Raw genomic sequence first — 20,676 nt, forward strand, 5'->3', positions numbered from 1 at the left:
CATATTGAGGCCAGCTTTACTTAAACAGACAGAGCATTCACCTTTTTGTCAGTTCATACCCAAATTGTTCACAATGGTTAATAATTCAGCTTATTGTGTTACTCTGCTTTTGCCTTAGAAGTCTGAATATTTCTCATTTCAATAATTTGACTAAACAAGTTCCAAGAAACCTGTACAACCAATGTTAGTAACACCGCCTTTGTAACTAACACCTCCCCAAAACCAAGCATGGCAAATCTCCACTTACAGCTTCAGCCAGAGTTATTGTGCTGTTGAATAGGACAGCACACAATACACAGAGAACATGTTTCCCTTCATGCCCTGCCTCCTTTAGGGATGCTAGCTACCCAGGGCAAGAAACTCATGTTCCAAGTCTCAGAATAAAATACACTGGCAGCTACAGAGCCAAAGGCCATGAACATCTTATCTTTAGGGACCACCAAGCAGTGCCCTTATCATGAGGACAGTAGTCCATTTGGTTGCCAAATTGAAGGTGACCAGAATGGTCCACTGATCATCACATGGCACAGCAGAATAGGAAGACACACCAAACTAGGCTAGGGAGGAAGTGGTTTTATCAGAAGGTGGATTACAGGATCTAAACTATCTCATATATGCCTCCCTATTGAGGGATTTTCATATGGCTTTTATATAGATTTGAAACAAATGTATTATTAAGTTGAGATCTCTGGGAAGGGGCTTAGGACTTTCTCTAGTGTACAGCTCTCATTCATATCAAGTTAAATATGGCTGGTAAATCTAAGTCTCATGGTGATAAGGATAAATGAATGAGAGAAGCATTCCATGCTGACGACATGTATTTTTTTCTTTACAAAGAAGAAATAAATGGTCTCCTTAATTTCAAATAAAGCACATAGACAGAACTATTTGCTTTCCTACAGAAACTATTTCTTCCTAAGGTGCTTGTAGGTTACACATAGATTTTATTTTCCTAATGCTACAGAAATTAGGCTGAAAACACATAGGACTACATTAGAAAACTATGAAAAGGGAGAAATTGATTATGTAAAATGTATTATACCAAAATAATAATGTGCAATTTTTTAATTTCAGAAGAGTGAATTATAAAAGAAAATGACAAAATATTTATTTGCATGTAAATACCTACACCTATAATGGAAATATACTGCTTGATTTCCTTACAGAAATACTTTATTTTTCTATATTTCATGATGTGTCTGAATAATTTTGTAGTTATAAATGCAAAAATTCTTTAAAGTCCATATCAGTGAATTTAATCACTTATTTTGGGGACACCAAATATTTTGAAGTTTGAAGCAATATCTGACAATAGAAGACCTTTACTGCATGGTCTCTCTTTTTCTTGGTAGAAAAATATACACCAAGAAAAGTTAAAATAATTTTCCTTGAATGTATTTTTTCAACATGAATTTTTTTTTGTAGTCACAGGAATGACTGATAAAAGTCCTTTTAGACACACAGATTAGCAGTAATTTTCTTGCTATAGATGCTCTACTGTCCTTATCCAGGACAAGCAAATTTCTTAAAATTGTGAAGCCTCATGGACCCGGCAGAAGATGGATTTTGAGACTATTGGAAGGGAATGACCGAGGCATGACTTTATTAGATTTATCTTGAATAACATCTGAAATAATCAAGGTATGACTTTTGATTATAGGACTGATGGGGTTATCAGCTACAAAAAAAGAGGATTCACCATCCAAATGGTGCTTTTTGTAGAAAGAAAGAAGCTCTGACTACAGAATTTGGTGAAAGCAGCCTCATTAAAACTTCGATTCCTTGCCTTCACAGTTCCTTTTTGTTCTGATAAGGAAAGGAGAGAATTTTAACCAGGTGTGAGAATTCTAATTTAATTTGGAAATAATTTTCTTTTTATTCAGAACGTATTCAATTTACTGCAGCCAGTTGGGCCAAAGTAATCTGAGGTCAGGTGAAGTTATTGTGAAGATATAGTATCTCTGGAATCATTAATTAATTTTCAAAGGGAAATTCACCTGAAATAAATATTCGTAGGAGAATTTTATGCAGTTAGGCCAGTAGGAGAGAAAAAGGAACAAAAAAATATATAAAGAAAAATTATATGAGTGACCTGAAGAAATTGCAGAATTTTTTTTGTCTTTATTTTTTAATGTTACATTTAAAAAATATGAGTTCTCCATATATCCCCCACCCCCCTCAACCCACTCCTCCCCCATAACAACAATCTCCTCCATCGTCATGAGACATTCATTTCACTTGGTGAATACATCTCTGAACACTGGTGCACCTCATGGTCCGTGGTCCACACCACAGCCCACACTCTCCCACAGTCCACCCAGTGGGCCATGGGAGGCCATACAGTATCCAGTAACTGTCCCTGTAGCACCACCCAGGACAACCCCAAGTCCCGAAAATGCCCCCACATTACAGCTCTCCTCCCACACCCTACCCCCAGCAGACACCATGGCCACTTTCTCCACACCAATGCCACATTTTCTTCAATTACTAATCACAATAGTTCATGAATAGAATATCGGTAAGTCCACTCTAATCCATACTCTATTCCTCCAGCCTGTGGACCCTAGAATGGCCGTGTCCACACCACATCTACATCAAGAGGGGGCTTAGATTCCACATGGATGCTGGATGCAATTCTCCTGCTTTCAGTTGCAGGCACTCTTGGCTCCCTGGTGTGGTGGTTGACCTTCTTCACCTCCATGTTAGCTGAGTGGGGTAAGTCCAATAAACCAGAGTGTAGGATTTGCAAGTCTGTTGAGGCTCAGGGCCTGGCTATCACATGGTCAGTCCAGAGATTCAGGTCACCTGGGTATATATTAAACCCCAGTGCCAACTAGAGCTCCGGTAAAAGTAACAGGAGAGGTTTGTGAACAAAGATCATATCTGAGTCCAGCTCCATCACATAGAAACACAAACTCCCAAAGTAGGGCCAATGCAGAATTTTAATAGAGGCTGTAGGAAAGGAAAAAGGTATCTTAGGCTGGGATCAATGAAGAGACTTCTGAAGAAATGACAAAATAAAGACCAAAGGAACATACTATTATTTGGGACAACTTTTGAGGGGGTTGCCATGGAAGTAAAGGATGATTATAGTGGTCAGAGCTGAAATAATATCTTTCCTTATATGTGTTTGTGCATTTTTGAGCAGTGATTTCTATTTTAACCCTTGGATACCTGGAGGAATCCTAAATGAAATTTATCCAATTTGAAGGGAAATATTTTGTTAAAGAAGCATGCCTTGATTATACTTATCTTGTTTGACATCTAGGTTACCCAGAAAGTAATCTCTATAGGAGGATAATTATTTTTAAGATTTCTGGGTCTGTGTTGTTAATGTCTTGAATTATATTTTATTTTCTATACCTCTGCCTATGAAAATACAGATCCTCATTTTCATTTTAGGGCTGAGAGTGCAATAAATTGAAGCAATTAAATAAATGTGTGAGAATATCATGACAGCTACAGAAATGGGATAGTAAGGAGTTACAATTGAGTATTAAGATGTTCTAATAATATAGTTTGAAGAGTACCATGCAGAACAAAAAAGGAAGAAAATAACCAAAATAGCTTGAATACATTCAGGGTACTGAGATCTCAGAGAAGACTAGGGAAAAGAAAGTTCTCAAAAGGTCTAATTCTTTAATTCCAAGTTATAGAATGAGACACACAAAATGGATTCATTCATAGGACACTTATTGGAGATAGCATGATTTTTAAAGAGGAAGGCAGTGATGTTAAGTGATCATATTAAGCTGTGTGATGACAGGGTAAAATGCTAGTGCAGATTGATCATGAGAGGAAAATATCAGGCATGAGAGAGGAAATCGGCACAGATTACATTTTCATTCTTAGCAAGATAAACAGTAATAAATGCTGAGATGATTATGATAAGAGACAGATATTGCTTGTGAAGATTTCAGGAAGAAACAGAAAAGATGGTAATTCAATTGGCGCATTCAGTCAGGTGATATGACACTTCATGAACGAGAAGGATTAACTAATGTGTATGAATAGAGAAATAGTGAATCTAGGAATATTATGGTATTCAAGTGATTTCTCAAATTCCATCATACAACTGGTTATTAGAAGGTAATATGAAATGTGAGAGAGTATGATGTTCAAAACTATAGGATGTAAAGTCATTATGGAATGTAGGAAATTGACTGAATTTTCAAGCTGTAGTCTGTTTCCCAGATAATATTTGAAAGCACTAGAGTAGTGATTCTTCACTGAGACCTAAAAGAAGAGATTAGTAATGTGCTTTGTCAGATGGGTAAAAACAAGATTGATAATTACAGTCACCTCCTATGAGGGTAGGAGTGGTAAATAGTAAGATATTTATTGACAGAGTAAGGTAAATAAAACCACATCAGGAATGTCATTCTAAGGAAGAATATGCATGAAATAAGTATGCTTGGACAGACTGATAATAAACATTAAGTGAGTTAGAATCTGATGTTTTGGAAGTGGGTCCAATGCAATGGAGTTTTCCTTGTGATAGGAAAATCTGGGCATGGGGTATAATTGTGGTAACAGACTATATAAAGAGAACACTTTGAAAACATGGTGAGGGTCTGATTATCGATATGAATGGTGACATTCCAGGTACACCCGGGAGTGGCATGTAACCCTTGTGTTATTTAAGATTGGGATACAGGAAGAAAAAATTCCAACTCTAGGTGTCTTTTTCTGGACAGGTAAGTTTGTCATATTTTTCTTCCTGAACCTCTCTGTATGAAACTTGTTAAATTTGTAAATTAACATTTATCAGCAGGGTTAGTGTGAGGATTAAATTTTAAAAAATATGTAATTCTCCAAGCATATTGAATACAACCATTTTCTTTGTGGACTTCAGATACAAATAACTAAGTTAATCCTAGCTCTGTTTATGATGCCTTCTCATTAATTGTCCATGAAATGGATGTAATTGTTAATGATACTTTAAAGGAGAATTTACAATATACCCATTTTCTCAAACAAAAATAATGAAATGTAGAGATACTGTAGCTGATGATGATTAATACTGAACAAGAATTCATTTATCATTTCAAACTGTTCAAATGTATTTTCTCCCAAATTCCTTCATTCTGCATTGTCTGAGCCTTCTAAGCCTATGAGGATTGTGGGATATGACTAAGACATTATGACCTATATAATTCTGCTATTTATTGATGCAGGGGATTTTCATGACTAGATTTCCTTGATGGGAGCTATTGATCCTTCCCAATTGACTCCCAATTAATGAAGAGTTTGAATTGATCAACCACATAATATAATACATTAAGTTTTTCAGTTGAATTTTTCTTTTTTAAGTTTTAAATAGATTTTTATTTTATTTTTTAAAGACATTTAGATCATACAAAATGTTACATTAAAAATATAAGAGGATTCCATATACACTCACTCCCTACCTACCCACTCCTCCCACATCAAAAACCCCTTTCATCAGCATGGCACATTGCATTTGAAGAATACACTTTGTAGCACTGCTACACAGCATGGATTACAGTTTACATTGTAGTTTACACTCTCTCCCAGTCCATTGAGAGGATAATACCTGTATATATAATATCCTGCATCTGTCCCTGCAGTAGCATTCTGGACAACTCCAAGTCCAAAAAATGACCCCATATCATAACTCTTCATCCTACTCTGCCCTCAGCAACTCTATTGGCCACAGTCTTCACATCAATGACACAGTTTCTTCCATTGCTAGAGTCACAATAATTCTATAGTAGAATACCAGTAAATCCAATCTACTCCATATTTTTTCCTCCATGCTGAGGATCCTGGGATGGTGATGACCACTCCACCTCTAAATTGAGAGGGGGCTTAGGTCCCACATGACTGCTGAATGGGATTCTCCTGCTTGCAGTTGTAGACTCTCAGTTCCTTGGTGTGGTGTTTAACCATCATCACCTCCTTGTGAGCTGACCTGGGAAAGTCCAACAAAGAGGAGAGTAGTTGTTGCAACTCTGCTGTGCTCAGCGCCCAGCTGGCACATATACAGTCCAGAGATTCATGTCTCCTGGGAATACACCAATCCCAGAACCAACTGCAGTTTTAGTAAAAGTGACAGAAGAGGCATGTGTACAGAAGTGACATCTGAGTCCAACTCCCATCACACTCAGGAGCACAAATTCCAAAGGGGGTCTACTGGAAAGGCACAGAACTCCAGAGCCATCTGCCATGACCATAGGACCCGGATGTGTCTGCAGCCTTCAGGAACACCACTACCTGGGGTTGTATCTACATTGACTATCTCTGGCCTCCTGCTGAGATGTGCATAAACATGACCTCTCTGATGATGTCCCAACTCATTTTGAAGTCTCTTAGCCTTATAAACTTATTTGTTCTTACCATTTCCCCCTTCTACTCAAGGAATTTTTCTAGTTGCATCACCACACAGAGCCTGGTAGAAATCCCAAAGTACCAGAGGGGCTCAAACCCGGGAGTGAGGTCCCACACTGGGGGAAGGCATTGCATCTATATGCTGAGTTTGACCTAGAGAGTGGCCCCATTTGAGCAACATGGAGGCTCTCAGGAGGTAAGTCTTAGGTACCCTGAGGCTCTAGGCAAAGTTGAAATTTCAAACACACAGGATCACAAGCATAGCCATCATCATCAGAGACCCACAGTTTGACCATCTCTCTGTACTGGTCTCTGTCCTTGCACCTAGGGAAATGCCACCCTACCATTGGGGAAAATGTCAGAGCTCCCCATGATGGGAACCCAGCCCCCTCAGGCATTATGTGAAACTCCACCCATTATGTCAACACCCAAAGAAAATCTGATCATGTAAATACACTTCACATGCATGCCCCGGTGTACTCCTTCCCACCCATGCATCCCCTGTCAATGACACTGCACACCACGCTCCTCCGCTGCCATAGTTGAACCAGTCTGTTATCCAAAATTTATTAAAAAATGAAGCCTAATACACTGCCAAATTCAAAGACTAGGGAAAAGACATAGTCATGATAGGTTTAAAGATTAGAAATGAAATATATAATATGTAGAAAAACTAAAATGAAATAAAAAGTTAATTGGGACATTAAAACTGAAAAATATCATAAATTTTTTTTTTGACATTTTTCCTTTCATCACTGCAACAGGTGTTATTCTCTATGTACAAGGCAAGGCAATTTCTTCCATTTCTTCCCTGTGTCTTACACCTTTTTTTTTTTCTTATCTCTTCAAAGGAGTTTTAAATTGCAGTAAGGTCACATGAAGAATATAGGGAACTCCCATTTACCCAACATCCTCACCTTTTCCCCCTTCCTCAGCAACAGTTGCTTCACATGCAGATGCTACATTTGCTAAAACTGAGGCACAAATATTGAAACATATCTGCCAATCATGGTTACATTATGTTCTACACTATGGTTTACATTTTAATCCATTCACCTTTATACATTTTTTGTTACATTATGGTTTACATTTTAGACTATACACTTTTATAAAATTGTGGTGACATTTAACCTGGCCTGTATCCAACATTGCACAATCATGGAGAACACTTCCATTGCCCCACAGTTACCCCCTCTTCCATCTACTCTATTCATCTCTCTTCCAAACTTCAGGGCCAACAGTGACACCTAAGCTTCACTGCCCAAAGGATTTAGAGTCATAGATACTTGTAAAAATGCTGAGGGCTTGACATACTAGTCTGTTCTTCCCCAGTGGTGACCATCCATGCACTCAAGAGACACCGTGCCTTCAGTTTGAGATCAGCCTTCCCCAGGATTGGGTTACAACATTGTATGTGTCTCCTATGACAGGATGAGCACTCTCACACTCCCTAGAAACCTGTCCCAGGCACACCCTGTTCCAGATGTCCTCCATCAAACACCTAAAACCAGTAACCCTTCCTTATTGTATTTTCTAAAGGTTTTTCTCAACATTATAGTTTCAGCATTGCACCTGACAATCTCCCATGTTCACCTGCACCCTATCCAACCCTCCCCCTGTTTCTGCAGACCATCTGATCCATCCTCCCAACCCTAGCTCTCTTAAAACCTGCAAAGCCCAACCCATTTGTTTCCCTATGTCCCCATCTTATCCCTTCACTTCACAACTACTTACCTCCACTTTAGCATAGATTTTGCCCATGTGGGCATTGGCTCAGAACCTTCCTCTACCCCCATTTCCTGTAAGCTTATCTTCCAGTCTCTAGCCTTCTGAGACAGCTTGATTTACTTAATTTATGTCAGAGAGGTGATGTAGTATTTGTCCTTCAGTGCCTGCCTTGCTTCCCTGAACATAAGACCCTCAAGATTCATCCATGTTATCCTGTGTGTTTGTACTGTATTCATACAGCTGAGTAGTATTCCATTCACTGTATACACCACATTTTGTTTATTCTTTCATCTGTTGATGGGTATTTGGGCTGATTCCAACATTTGTCAATAGTGAAGAGTGCCACTATGTATATTGGTGTACATATATTGGTTTGTATCCCTGATTACATTTCTTCTGGGTATATACCAGGCAGTACAATTGCTGGGTCATATGGCAAATCTACAGCTAGTTTTTTGAGGTACTGCCAAACTATCCTTCACAATGCCAGGATCCTTCTAAATTCTCAACAGCAATTGATGAGGATTCCCATTCCCACATCCTCTCCAACTCATGTAATCTCTCTCTTTTTTAAAATAGCGGCCAGTCTAATGCAAGAAAGATGGTATCTCTTTGTAGTTTTGATTTGCATTTCCCTAATAGCTAGTGATGTTCAGCATCTTTTCATGTGCTTTTTAGCCATTTGTATTTCTTCTTTGGAGAAGTATTTGTTCAATTCTCTTGCCCATTTTTAAAATGGGCTCTTTGTATTTCTATTTCAGAGATCTAGGCCTTCCTTATATATGATGGTTATTAGGATACCATCAGATATATGGTTACCAAATATTTTCTACCATTGTATAGGCTGTCCACTTTCTTGATAAACTCCTTTGAAGTACAAAAGGATTTAATTTTGAGGAACTCCCATTTATTTTTTCTTTCACTGCTTGTGCTTTGGGTGTGAATTTTATGAAGCCATTTCCTATTACAATGTCCTGTAAATACTTTCCTACATTGTCTTCCAAGGTCTTTATGGTCTGGACTCTTCTATTTAGGTCTTGGATACATCTTGAGTTGATTTTTTTTTTTTTTTTAAATTATTTTATTTTATTTTATTATTGACTTTGTAATAATATTACATTAAAAATATATATGTGAGGTCCCATTCATCCCCACCCCCCTCCCTCTCCCCCCCCAACAACACTCGTTCCCATCATCATGACATATCCATCGGATTTGGTAAGTACATCTTTGGGCACCTCTGCACCTCATAGACAGTGGTCCACATCATGGTCCATACTCGCCTCCATTCCATCCAGTGGACCCTGTGAGGATTTACAATGTCCAGTGATTACCTCTGAGGCACCATCCAGGGCAGCTCCATGACCCAAAGACGCCTCCACCTCTCGTCTCTTCCTGCCTTTCCCCACACCCATCTTCCACCATGTCCACTTTTCCCAATCCAATGCCACCTCTTCTTTGTGGACATTGGATTGGTAGTGTCCATTGCACCTCTATGTCAAGAGGAGGCTCAGATTCCACATGGATGCTGGATGCAATCCTCCCATTTTCGGTTGTAATCACTTTAGGCTCCATGGTGTGGTGATTGTCCTTCTTCAACTCCATCTTAGCTGAGTGTGATAAGTCCAATAAATCAGATTGTAGGTGCTGGAGTCTGTTGAGGCTCAGGACCTGGTTGTCACATTGTCGGTCCAGAGATTCAAATCCCCTAAATCTATCTTAAACCCCAACGTTAACTGCACCTCTATCACATTAGCATGAAAGCCTTATGAAGGGAGATCCCATCTGAGTCCAGATTCATCACACATAAACGCTGTTTCCAAAGAGGGGCCATCTGCCCTGTTAGTCAACCCCATCGGCCATGACCATAACTCTCATGGGTCTCTTTAGCCTTCATAGGAGCCAATATCTGGGGGTTGTATCTGCTTTATCTGTCTCTCTGACTCTGCTCAGTTGTGCATGAGGGCAATCCTTCTGCCAGCCTCCAGACTCTTTTTTAGAAACTCGTAGCCATATAAACTCATTTCTCCTTTCCATTTCCCCCTTACTTTAGGTCAAACAGCATTTTAAAGACATGTTATTTTATGTAGACATGGATATTCTGCTGATCCGCATTGAATCTTCCATATAAGGTCTTTTTCCAGTTGCATCATCAGTTGGTATTTGATAGTGGTCCCTCGTTGCCAGGGAGGCTCATCCCCGGGTGTCATGTCCCACGCTGGAGGGAAGGCATTGCATTTACATGCTGAGTTTGGCTTCGAGACTGGCCACATTTGAGTAACATGAAGGCTGACAGGAGGAAATTCCCAGGCACAATGTTGCTCTATGCCTTGTTCTTATTTTAGGTTTATCAGCTCACAAACATAGTCATTAGCATCAGGGGCTCACTGTTGAACCCTCATTTCCTCCCGGTCCCCTCCGCTGTACCTGGGAGACTGTCGCTGTTCCCCTGGAGACCACGACAGAGCACCACTGGCCAGAAACCCAGTACTCCCCCTGCTGTGGTTTTTAATTGTTGCCGCTATGAGTATATCCAATCATTGCCATGCACCCTGGACATATGTTCTGTACAGCTCCCTGTCAGCCATATATCACTTGTCATTGGTATCCCATACCAGTATCTCTCCATTGCCATTGTTGAAACACTCTGTGATCCAGAACTCCCCGAAATTTGAGGCCCAATATAATGTCTCCCACTGTCTCCGCTCCTATTTAACATTGTCTTAGAAGTACTTGCTCGAGCACTGAGGCAAGAACCAGAAATAAATGGCATTCAAATTGGAAAGGAAGAAGTCAAAATTTCATTATTTGCAGATGACATGATCCTATACATAGAAAACCCTGAGAGATCTACAACGAAGATTCTAGAACTCATAAATGAGTTTAGTAAAGTCGCAGGTTATAAGATCAATGCGCAAAAATCAGTAGCATTTCTGTACACCAATAATGAGCAAGATCAGGAGGAAATCAAGAAACAAATACCATTCACAATAGTAAATAAAAAAATCAAATACTTAGGAATAAATTTAACTAAAGAGGTAAAGAACTTATACAACGAGAACTATACAAGATTGTTCAAGGAAATCAAAGAAGACCTAAATAAATGGAAGACTATTCCTTGTTCATGGATAGGAAGACTGAACATTATTAAGATGTCTATCCTACCAAAACTGATCTACACATTCAATGCAATCCCAATAAAAATCAACGCAGCCTTCTTTAAGGAACTAGAAAAACTAACTATGAAATTTATTTGGAAAGGAAAGAGACCCCGGATAGCCAAAGACATACTGAAAAAGAAAAACGAAATTGGAGGAATCACACTACCTGACTTCAAAACATACTATAAAGCTACGGTGGTGAAAACAGCATGGTATTGGCATAAGGAGAGACACATAGACCAATGGAATCGAATTGAAAGCTCTGATATAGAACCTCACATATACAGTCACATAATATTTGATAAAGCCACTAAACCCTCTCAACTTGAGTTGATTTTTGAATAAGGTGTGAGAGGATATTCCTTTCTCATTCTTTTGCATATGGATACCCAGTTCTCAAAGCACCATTTGTTAAAGTGGCCATTCTCTCCCAGTTGAGTGGGCTTGGTGGCCTTGTCAAATATCAGATGACTGTGTATGTGAAGATCTATATAAAAACCCTCAGTTCATTTCCATTGTGCAGTATTTCTATCCTTGTGGCAATACCATGCCACTTTGATCACTATAGCTTTGTAGTATGTTTTAAAAGTCAGGTAGTGTGATTTCCCTGATGGCATTTTTCTTTTCCGAAGTGTTTTTGGGTATTCAGGGCCTCTTTCCCTTCCAAAAATCTTCCATAGTTAATTTTGTCAGTGCATTAAAAATGCTGTGTTGATTTTTTTGGTGATTGCATTAAATCTCTAGATCAGTTTGGATAGGATTGACATCTTAATAATGTTTAGACGTCTTATGCATGAACAGGGAATATTCTTCCATTTCTTTAAGTCTTTCTTGATTTCTTTGAACAATGTTGTGTAGTTAGTTAAATTTATTCCCGGGCATTTGATTTTTTTATTTACTATTATAAATTGTACTTGTTTCTTGATTTCCTCCTAAGATTGCTCATTATTGGTGTCCAGAAATGCTACTGATTTTTACCCTTTGATATTATAACCTGTGACTTTACTGAACTCATTTATAAGATCAAGAAGCTTGGTTGCAGATTTCTCAGTGCATTCTATATATAGGATCATGTCATCTGCAAATAGTGGAATTTTGACTTCTTCCTTTTCAGTTTAGATGTCTTGTATATCTGTTTCTTGACTCAGTGCTCAAACAAGTCCTTCTAACACAATGTTAAATAGAAGGATTGACAGTGGTCATCTTTGTCTTGTTCCTGATCTTAGAGGGAAAGACTTTATGATTTCACCACTATAACTGATATTAGCTGTGGGTTTTTTTTTTTCTTCATATATACTTTTGATCATGTTCAGAAAGTTTCCTTCTATTCCTATCTTTTGCAGTGTTTTTTTTTTAGGAAAGTTTGCTGTACTTTGTTGAAAGCTTTTTCTGCATCTATACATATGATCATGTGATTTTTTTCTTTCAGTTGATTTTCATATTGGGGTGAGATGTAGAACTCATGTTAGAGGGAGTGCATTGTTAGTCTTCTCATGGAAGAACAAAATGATTTAGGACATGTGTGCCCATAAGTTCAGGTACAGAATAGTGTAGGAAGGGACTGAGAGTCCAGAAGACAAGGAGAGAGGTTGGAGAACCAATGTTAGTGCTAAACCTAAGGATAAATATAATTGAGTAACTTCAGTCTGCATTCTCTGGTGTGGAGGCATAATTCTAAAATGTGACATGGGTCAAGGATTTCTAATTTTAGAATCATGAAAGGAACTGAAATTCTTCCTCTAATTTGGCAGTTAATGAGATCCTGCTATATGTGCATAAGCACAATCTCTGTAATGACTTCCCTATTCCCTTTGAACTTTCTTAGTTATATAAACTAATTTGTTTTTAACTTTTACCTCTTTTGGTCAAGGTCTTTTTTCAGGTGTATGCTAATTGGTGCTTGGTAGTAATCCCTTGATGCCAGGAAACCTCATCCCTGAAAGTCATGTCACATGCTTGGGGGAATTATTGCGTTTATATGATGTGTTAGGTTTAAAGACAGGCCACATTTGAGCAACAAATTCGCTCTCAGGAGGTAAACTTTTGGCTCCCTTTGATACTATGCTAAGTTTCACTGTCAGGAATAAAGGTTTATAACTACAGTCATCAATTTCAAGGTCCTGTCAATGGACCATTATCCTTCTCTAGGCATTGCCTCTGTCCTTGGGGGATTCTTGCTGTTTCATCAGAATATGGCAGAACACCTCAGGATGGGAATTCAACATTCTTTCAGTTATTGTCTGACTCTCCACCCACTATGACAATGCATTAAAGAACATTTGAATGCATTTATATGCTTAATATGTATGCTCATGTGAATCGTCTCACGTATACCCTTTCGTTGTCGTCCCCTTTCACAGTTGTAACCATTTTGTGATCTAAACCTTCATAAAAAATGACCCCCCCAAATGAACCCAATAAAATTGCTGAATACAATTATTAAGAAAATGAAATAATATTGATAGTTTTGATGATTGAAAATAAGATACAAAATTTTTTTATAAAATAAATTTTAGGATAACAGATAATGAAAAATATAAAATTCTTTTTGATGTTGTGCCTTTCCTCCCTATAAGATCTGTTTCCCTGTATGCCCAGTGACATTTTCTTCCATTTATTCCTCCAATGTCTTACTATTTTCATTTTGTCTTCAAAGAAGTGTTACATCACAGCACTGTCACATGCAGAATAAAGGGGACTCCTATATATCCAACATCCTCCCAATTTCCCCTTCCCCTATTAATAACATTTTATACATGTATGGTCCATTTCTTATAACTGATGTATAAATATTGAAGCATATCTACCAACCATGGTCAGTGGTTTACATGATGGTTTACAATTTGGACCATATACTTTTATAAATATTGATGAAAGTTAACATCACTTATATCCGTCATTGCAAGATCATGTAGAACACTCATTGACTGTCAAATTAGATAGTACCCCAAATAGCAGGGCTCCTAAGGACTCTGGAGACACCCAGGCACTATGGTCAGGGTAGATAGCTCATGAGGTTGGTAGCTTGCCAGTGGGCCCTACTTTGGTGTTTGTACCCCACAGTGACACAGAATTGGACTCAGTTGTGGTTTCCCTATGCATGTCTCTTTGGTCCCTTCTATTCGATCCTATATTTAGTGTTGGAATTGTTAGGTGTACATCTGAGAAACTTGGATCTTTGGATTGTCCATGTGCCACCTGGGCCATAAACCTCAACAGAGTTGCAATACCTATGCTCCAGTTCATTGGAATCACCCATCAAAACTAACAAGGAGGTGATGATGGACAAACACCATACCAAGGAACCAAGAGAGCCTACAACTGCAAGAAAATGAGCTTCATCCATCAGGCATATGGGAAGCCTGTCTCAGTTAGTTAGAGTGAGCATCACCATCCCTGAATCCTCAGGATTGGGGAATGAAATATACCCTAGAGCGGACTTACTGGTATTCTACTATAGACTTAAAGTGATTACACAATGGAAGAACTTATATCATTGGTGTGGAGGCAGTGGCCAATGGAGGTTCTGAGGTCAGGAAGAGGGAAAACAGATGTAATACAGGGGAATTTTCAGGAGTTGGTAATCTTCCTGACTGACATTGAAATGACAGATACAGGCCATTGCATACCTTGCCATAACTTACAGAATTGTGTGGGAGAGAGTGTAAACTGCAATGTAAACTATAATCCATGCTTAATGGCAATGCTCTAAAATGTGTTCATTTGCAATTAATGTACACACTCTGAAGGATGTAGTTAATTGGGGCAAATGTGGGTATTGTGGGGAATAGGGCTTATGGGAATCCCCTATATTTTTTGTAATATTTATGCAATCTAAATATCTTTAAAAATTAAAGAAGAAAGTCTCAGAACATCACAGTCTAATTAATAAAATTCATGGATTTTCATGTTCTTATCTGTACATTGAGGTATTCATATCATCTTTATTAGCCAGGAAAGATAAGACCTCTGGCCACTTGACCTTCCTAAAAGAGAGTCCTTCCCTTATTTCCCTTGGAGCACACTTCATTTTCCTCTTGTTGACTGGGCTGGGGTTATTACTAGGTGACATGTTTGGTATTCATAACAAGTGGACCTGAAATTTGTGATCAAGTCTTGACTCTTAAGGCTTCTTTCTCCATTCTCAGCTTTCTTCTTCTGCTTGTGTGGATTTGCATGAAAACCCAGAGGAAGATAGATTGCAGCTGAGGTAGTGACAATGGAATCACAGGTGAGTTTGGTATTATTTAACTGAAATTGTACCTCTGCTGACAGCAGATGGGGAGATTTCTCCTAGTGGCATGGATTATCCAAGTGTATTCATGAGCTATTCAAGGATCTGGTCTCAAATTATAATTATACACAACTCTAGAATTATGGTAAGTTAGGTAGTGATCAATAAATAATCTCCTTCACCCATTACAGTAGTTGTTTCCAGCTTCCACAAAGGCTGTGTATTCTCTGGAAAGATAAGACACATTTTCTTTTTCTCTCCCAACCTATGGCATCATTAGAGAAATAGTGTATTCATGAATTATGCTAGTGTCTGAAATTGGTTTAACATGCAGTGATTAGAGGTGATAGTGATGAGAAAGAATATAAGTTTACACTTAGAAAAATAGGCTGAATTTACAACAGGTTCATTCAATCCATGCAAAATTACAGATACTAGGGTGTAAATCTAAGTATATTCACCGGAAGCACAAGAGAAGCTTAGGAAAGGAAAGGAAAAGAGGGGGAAACAGATGTATCTCAACAGATACAGAATTCACCTACCATATCAGAGGTCCAGGGATCTAACCTAGGGCCACCTGGCCAGTGTGGTGAGCTGGCCCATGCACAGTGTTGCTGCACACAAGGAGTGCCATGCCATGCAGGGAAGCCCCTGCATAGGAGTGTCCCACATGTAAGGAATGTGCCCCACAGGGAGAGCTGCCCCATGTGAAAAGTGCAGCCCACCCAGGAGTGGCACCACACACATGGAGAGTTGATACAGCAAGGTGATGCAATAAAAAGTGGACACACAGCAAATGGGCACAAGAGAGCAGACAATGGGGGTGGGGAAGGGAGAGAAATACATTTTAAAAAATAAAATCTTTAAATAGAAAAGGAAGTGAGGAATCATTTATATATTTTCCCCAAATTAATTTTCTTAAAATTTTCTATAGAATGTGTTTGCCCATTTTGAAATATTCAAAAATTCTCCTTACCAATGCTCTTCAAATTTACCAACTTCAATTTTTCTAAATCAAATTTATCAAAATTTTATAAATGACTGCAATGTATAGGAATTATTTTTTCCTTCATTGTGGCTGCTTGTTCAGATTGCATATCAGAAGCAGAATAAAAATTATGTCCCTGTGAAATTTTTTAAAGATTTGGAGATTCCAGAAGCAAAGGAGAGTTTTCTCTTTATCTGTATCACACAGAAGACATGAAGAAACAAAAGAGACAATGAAAACTAATATTTGTAGGCCCCAGTCCTACCATAGGGCTCATCAGTCTAGCTCCAGTTTCTGTACAATGGTTGCAGAAGTCCATGACTTGCAACCATGATCCATCTGTCCTTTCACAGTATTGTGAAAATTTGAAATATGTATACTTGAAGCAAGCAGACCTTATTGATTTGAGTTGGATATGAAAACTATTCTGCATATTTCTGAATATTGCTTCAGAGCTCCCTGCCATTTTCAGGAATAATAGACCTGTGAATTTAATCTGGGAAGAAAGGACTTCACACATTAGCTGGTTAGATTTGTCAATATGTTAATTTATTCTTTAAAAATGTTTAAAAAATGAGAGGAAAATGAAGTTATATGTACATTTATAATCTAAACATACTTATTTCTTCTTTTAAAAACTTTCTTTTAAATACTTTCAAACGGACAGGCAGTTAAAATGATATTGATGATGTCTGTAAATTAACAAAGTTGGTGGAAGGATTGTTTTAATTATGAATTGTTGAGTGAAAGCTTTATAATCACCAGTAAGAAGTCATAATTACAAGTTTATTGTGAAGTTCCCAGGTGTATATCATACATTTCATGTGATATTCTTTAACAATAGAGTTTTATGCATTCAAAGTGTATATGAGACTGTGAGCATATCAGAATGGCAGATGACAGTTAAGCATTAATAATAAGTATATTGGAACCCCTCACACATGTAGAGTTTTTCATGCACAGTCTGCTTTTTAGTGTTGGGTGTTCTTTTTTTTTCTTTTTCTGTATAATACATTTTATTCTTTTAAAGAAATTTTAGATTACAGAAATGTTTCATCAAAAGCATAAGTTAATCCCATCTACCCCAACTTTCCCTCTCTCACATTCTCCCTATTAATATTTTACAATAGTGTGGTACATTTGCTACAGCTGACAAATAAAATTTAAACATTGCTACTAACCCAGGTCTATATTTTACCATAATGTTTACACATTGCACCACAGAATATTATGGTTTTGAAAAATATATAAAGGTCTGTATTCATCATTGCAATATCATGCAGAACAGTTTCAGTGACCTTAAAATGCCCTGTTTTCCACCTTTTCTTCCCTCCTCTTCCCCTCAGATACTCTGGTACCACCATATTTATGTCAGTTTTACAAGTTCTACCATTGCTACAATAATAAAGTCTACTTTGGTCCATGATAGCATTCCCCTTTTATGTTTATTCATTCCTCAATCTTGAGGATTATGCAATCTGCTTCAGATTGAGAGGATGCTTAGATCTTATGGAACAGGTGGAAGGACCTGTTTTGCTTGCAGTTGTATATCCTCCCTGTTTGGGGGCATGGGGCTTTTCCAGCATCAACATTATGTTAGTTGTCCTGTGTGAGTCTGATGAACTGGAGATTAGGTGTTGGTTGCACCTCTGCTGAGATTCAGGGCTCAGGTGACATAGGAACAGTCTGAAGATTAAAGTCTCAGGGATATATATTTAACTGGTAAGATACTCTTCATTGGCTCAAAGAAAAGGGGTGGAAGAATCATGTGTAGGAAAATAAATGAGTCTAACTCTGTTACATCGGGGAAATTGGTTGACAAATGTTGCAAGATAATGCCCATTTTTATGAGAGAATGTGGAGGAATAGGAACACTTATCCACTGCTAGTGGGAATGTAGAATGGTTCAGCCATTTTGAAGAACAGCTTCACTGTTCCTCAGGAAGCCAAGTATAGAATTGCCATATGACCAAACAATTCCAAAACTAGGAATATCTCCAAAAGAATTGAAAGTAGGGTCATTAACATATATATGCACACAAATATTCATTGCAGTATTATTCACTACATCCAAAAGTTGGAAGCAACACAAGTTTACATCAAGGGATGAATGGATAAACAAGACGTGGTATATAATGTGATGTAATATTATTAAGCTGTAAGAAGGAATAAGTATTGACATATGAGACAATATGAAAGAACCCAAGTACTTTATGATGAGTGATATAACCAGTCACTAAGAGAGGAATATTACCTGATCTCATTGATACTAAGGATATTTAGCAGACTCACAGAGATAGATTCTGGCAGATAGTTTGCCAGGATATAAAAGGGAGTGGAGAGTGGTGAGGTGATGCTCAAAGTGGGGAGAAACTATGATAAAGTGGATGGGTTTGGTTTGGCAAAAGATGGGCTAATGGTGGAGGAACATTGTGAGTGGGGCCAGTAGTACTCAATGTGAGTATGTGAAGGGTTGGGGGGTGTGGCTTGGGCTCTCCATGGAGCTGAGGGGAGGGCAGGAGTAAGGAACAGTTGATCTTTGGGGAGGTGGGGGGCTGTAGTTGATAATACATTGTGGGGAGTGTTATTTTGGCAAATATTGCAGGAGAGGGTCACTGGTGCTGGGTGTTATCAAGTATGAGGATGTATGGGGAAAGGTGTACCTGGAACATGCCCCTTTGAAATATGAATGTGTTCATGTTTGCCTAGAATGTTATCTTAAGTGGGTAGAGACCCACACAACAAAATTGTAAACGCCCATCCTGGGGATTCCTGCTACATTCTCAAATAGAGAGGCAAGAATCTCTCAAGTACATAAGCAATGCTAATAAAAGCAAACACAAAATACCAGACCACTGATGAGCAAATAAAAACACTACTTTATAACCCCTGCATGGGATATGACCTCCAGGGATGAGGCTCCCTGGCACCAAGGGATTAATATGAAGCACCAACTAGTGATGAATTTGGAAAAAGACCTTGGCCAAAATGGGGAATCATTAAATATGAAAGAGCCTTTATTGTTAAGAGATCTCAGTATAATATGAAAGTTTATTGTAGAGGTTAGTGATGTTAATTTGAGCATCACACTCAAGACATTGTTACAGATAGCCCTATGTGAACCAAAATTGCTATGACGTTTTAGGAATTAATTACCTTGAAAGATGTAGCTGTAGACTTCACCCAGGAAGAGTGGGACATGCTAGACTCCTCCCAGAGAAAGCTGTTCAGAGAAGTGATGCTGGAGAATATCAATCACCTGGTCTCAGTGGGTAAGAATCTAAAAATATATTTATCAACTTTGTCTATCTCTGTTTACCATCTATCCCACCTATGTATCTAGCATTTACCTATATATTTACTATAAATCATCTTCCATTTATTCAGATAGCAAGATCAGGTTTTTTATATTGTCATGTAATCATTATTTTACTTATATTTTATATATTGTAATTTAAATATATTATTTTATAACACATACAATTGCCTAAATGAAATTTGTTCCTTTCTTTTACTTACCTCTATTTCAATCCAATATAATTTAATCTTGACCACAACTTAATGTCCTTTGTGAATCTCCATTTCCAACACTCTGTGCAGTGTGGAGAACTCAGTGAATGCTGTTTGAATGGATAAATAGTCATTGTGAAATAAGTATTCTGCTGCAAGGGCTATGCTGAGTTTTCAGAACAGTTAAAAAAATTTGCGTATTACTTTCCCAGATAGAATTTAGATAATTCTGATGGAATAAGTTTATTTGATTTTCTTTCAACATAAAATGAATCTCATGAAGCATAGAGAGATTGAGAGGTGATGAATTTTTTTTGTTTATTATTATTAAAGTAGTGAAACTGCTCTAATAATGCTTGAAGTAATGATTGCCCAGTGATGTTATTATTCCAAATACCATTGATTTGTACACCCTGAATGGATCATATGCTTCACTAATATGTATCAATCAAATTGTTTTAAAATATATTCAGTCACTGTGGAAACAGATTTCTTCCTATTTAGAATTAACGGGATTCTTTACTTTCTCTGAAGTATCACTAATGTAATTAGAACCTTTTATTTCAATAATTATAACAAACAAAAACCAGACAAATAAGATTCTTCACTTCTCAATTTATCTATGCTTCAACTGTTTTACATAGCTGGTATTTCTGGCTATTTTTCGTTATTTATTTATTTATTTATTAAGAAGTTTTTCTGAG

The 20,676-nt window shown here is 37.8% G+C and overlaps 1 protein-coding gene across 2 annotated transcripts in view; it reads left to right on the forward strand.

Moving 5' to 3' along the window:
* LOC131276918 (zinc finger protein 705F-like) overlaps positions 1–20,676 on the forward strand; it is a 276,256-nt gene that overhangs the window by 51,887 nt on the left and 203,693 nt on the right. For both annotated transcript variants that reach the window (XM_071212740.1, XM_071212739.1), the window contains exons 2-3: positions 15,389–15,471; positions 19,608–19,734. In XM_071212740.1, coding sequence (XP_071068841.1) covers positions 15,460–15,471; positions 19,608–19,734 — 139 coding nt within the window. In that variant the 5' untranslated portion in view covers positions 15,389–15,459. The remainder of the gene's footprint in view (positions 1–15,388; positions 15,472–19,607; positions 19,735–20,676) is intronic.

Source organism: Dasypus novemcinctus, chromosome 30, assembly GCF_030445035.2.
Source record: "Dasypus novemcinctus isolate mDasNov1 chromosome 30, mDasNov1.1.hap2, whole genome shotgun sequence".
Classification (NCBI taxonomy): domain Eukaryota; kingdom Metazoa; phylum Chordata; class Mammalia; order Cingulata; family Dasypodidae; genus Dasypus; species Dasypus novemcinctus.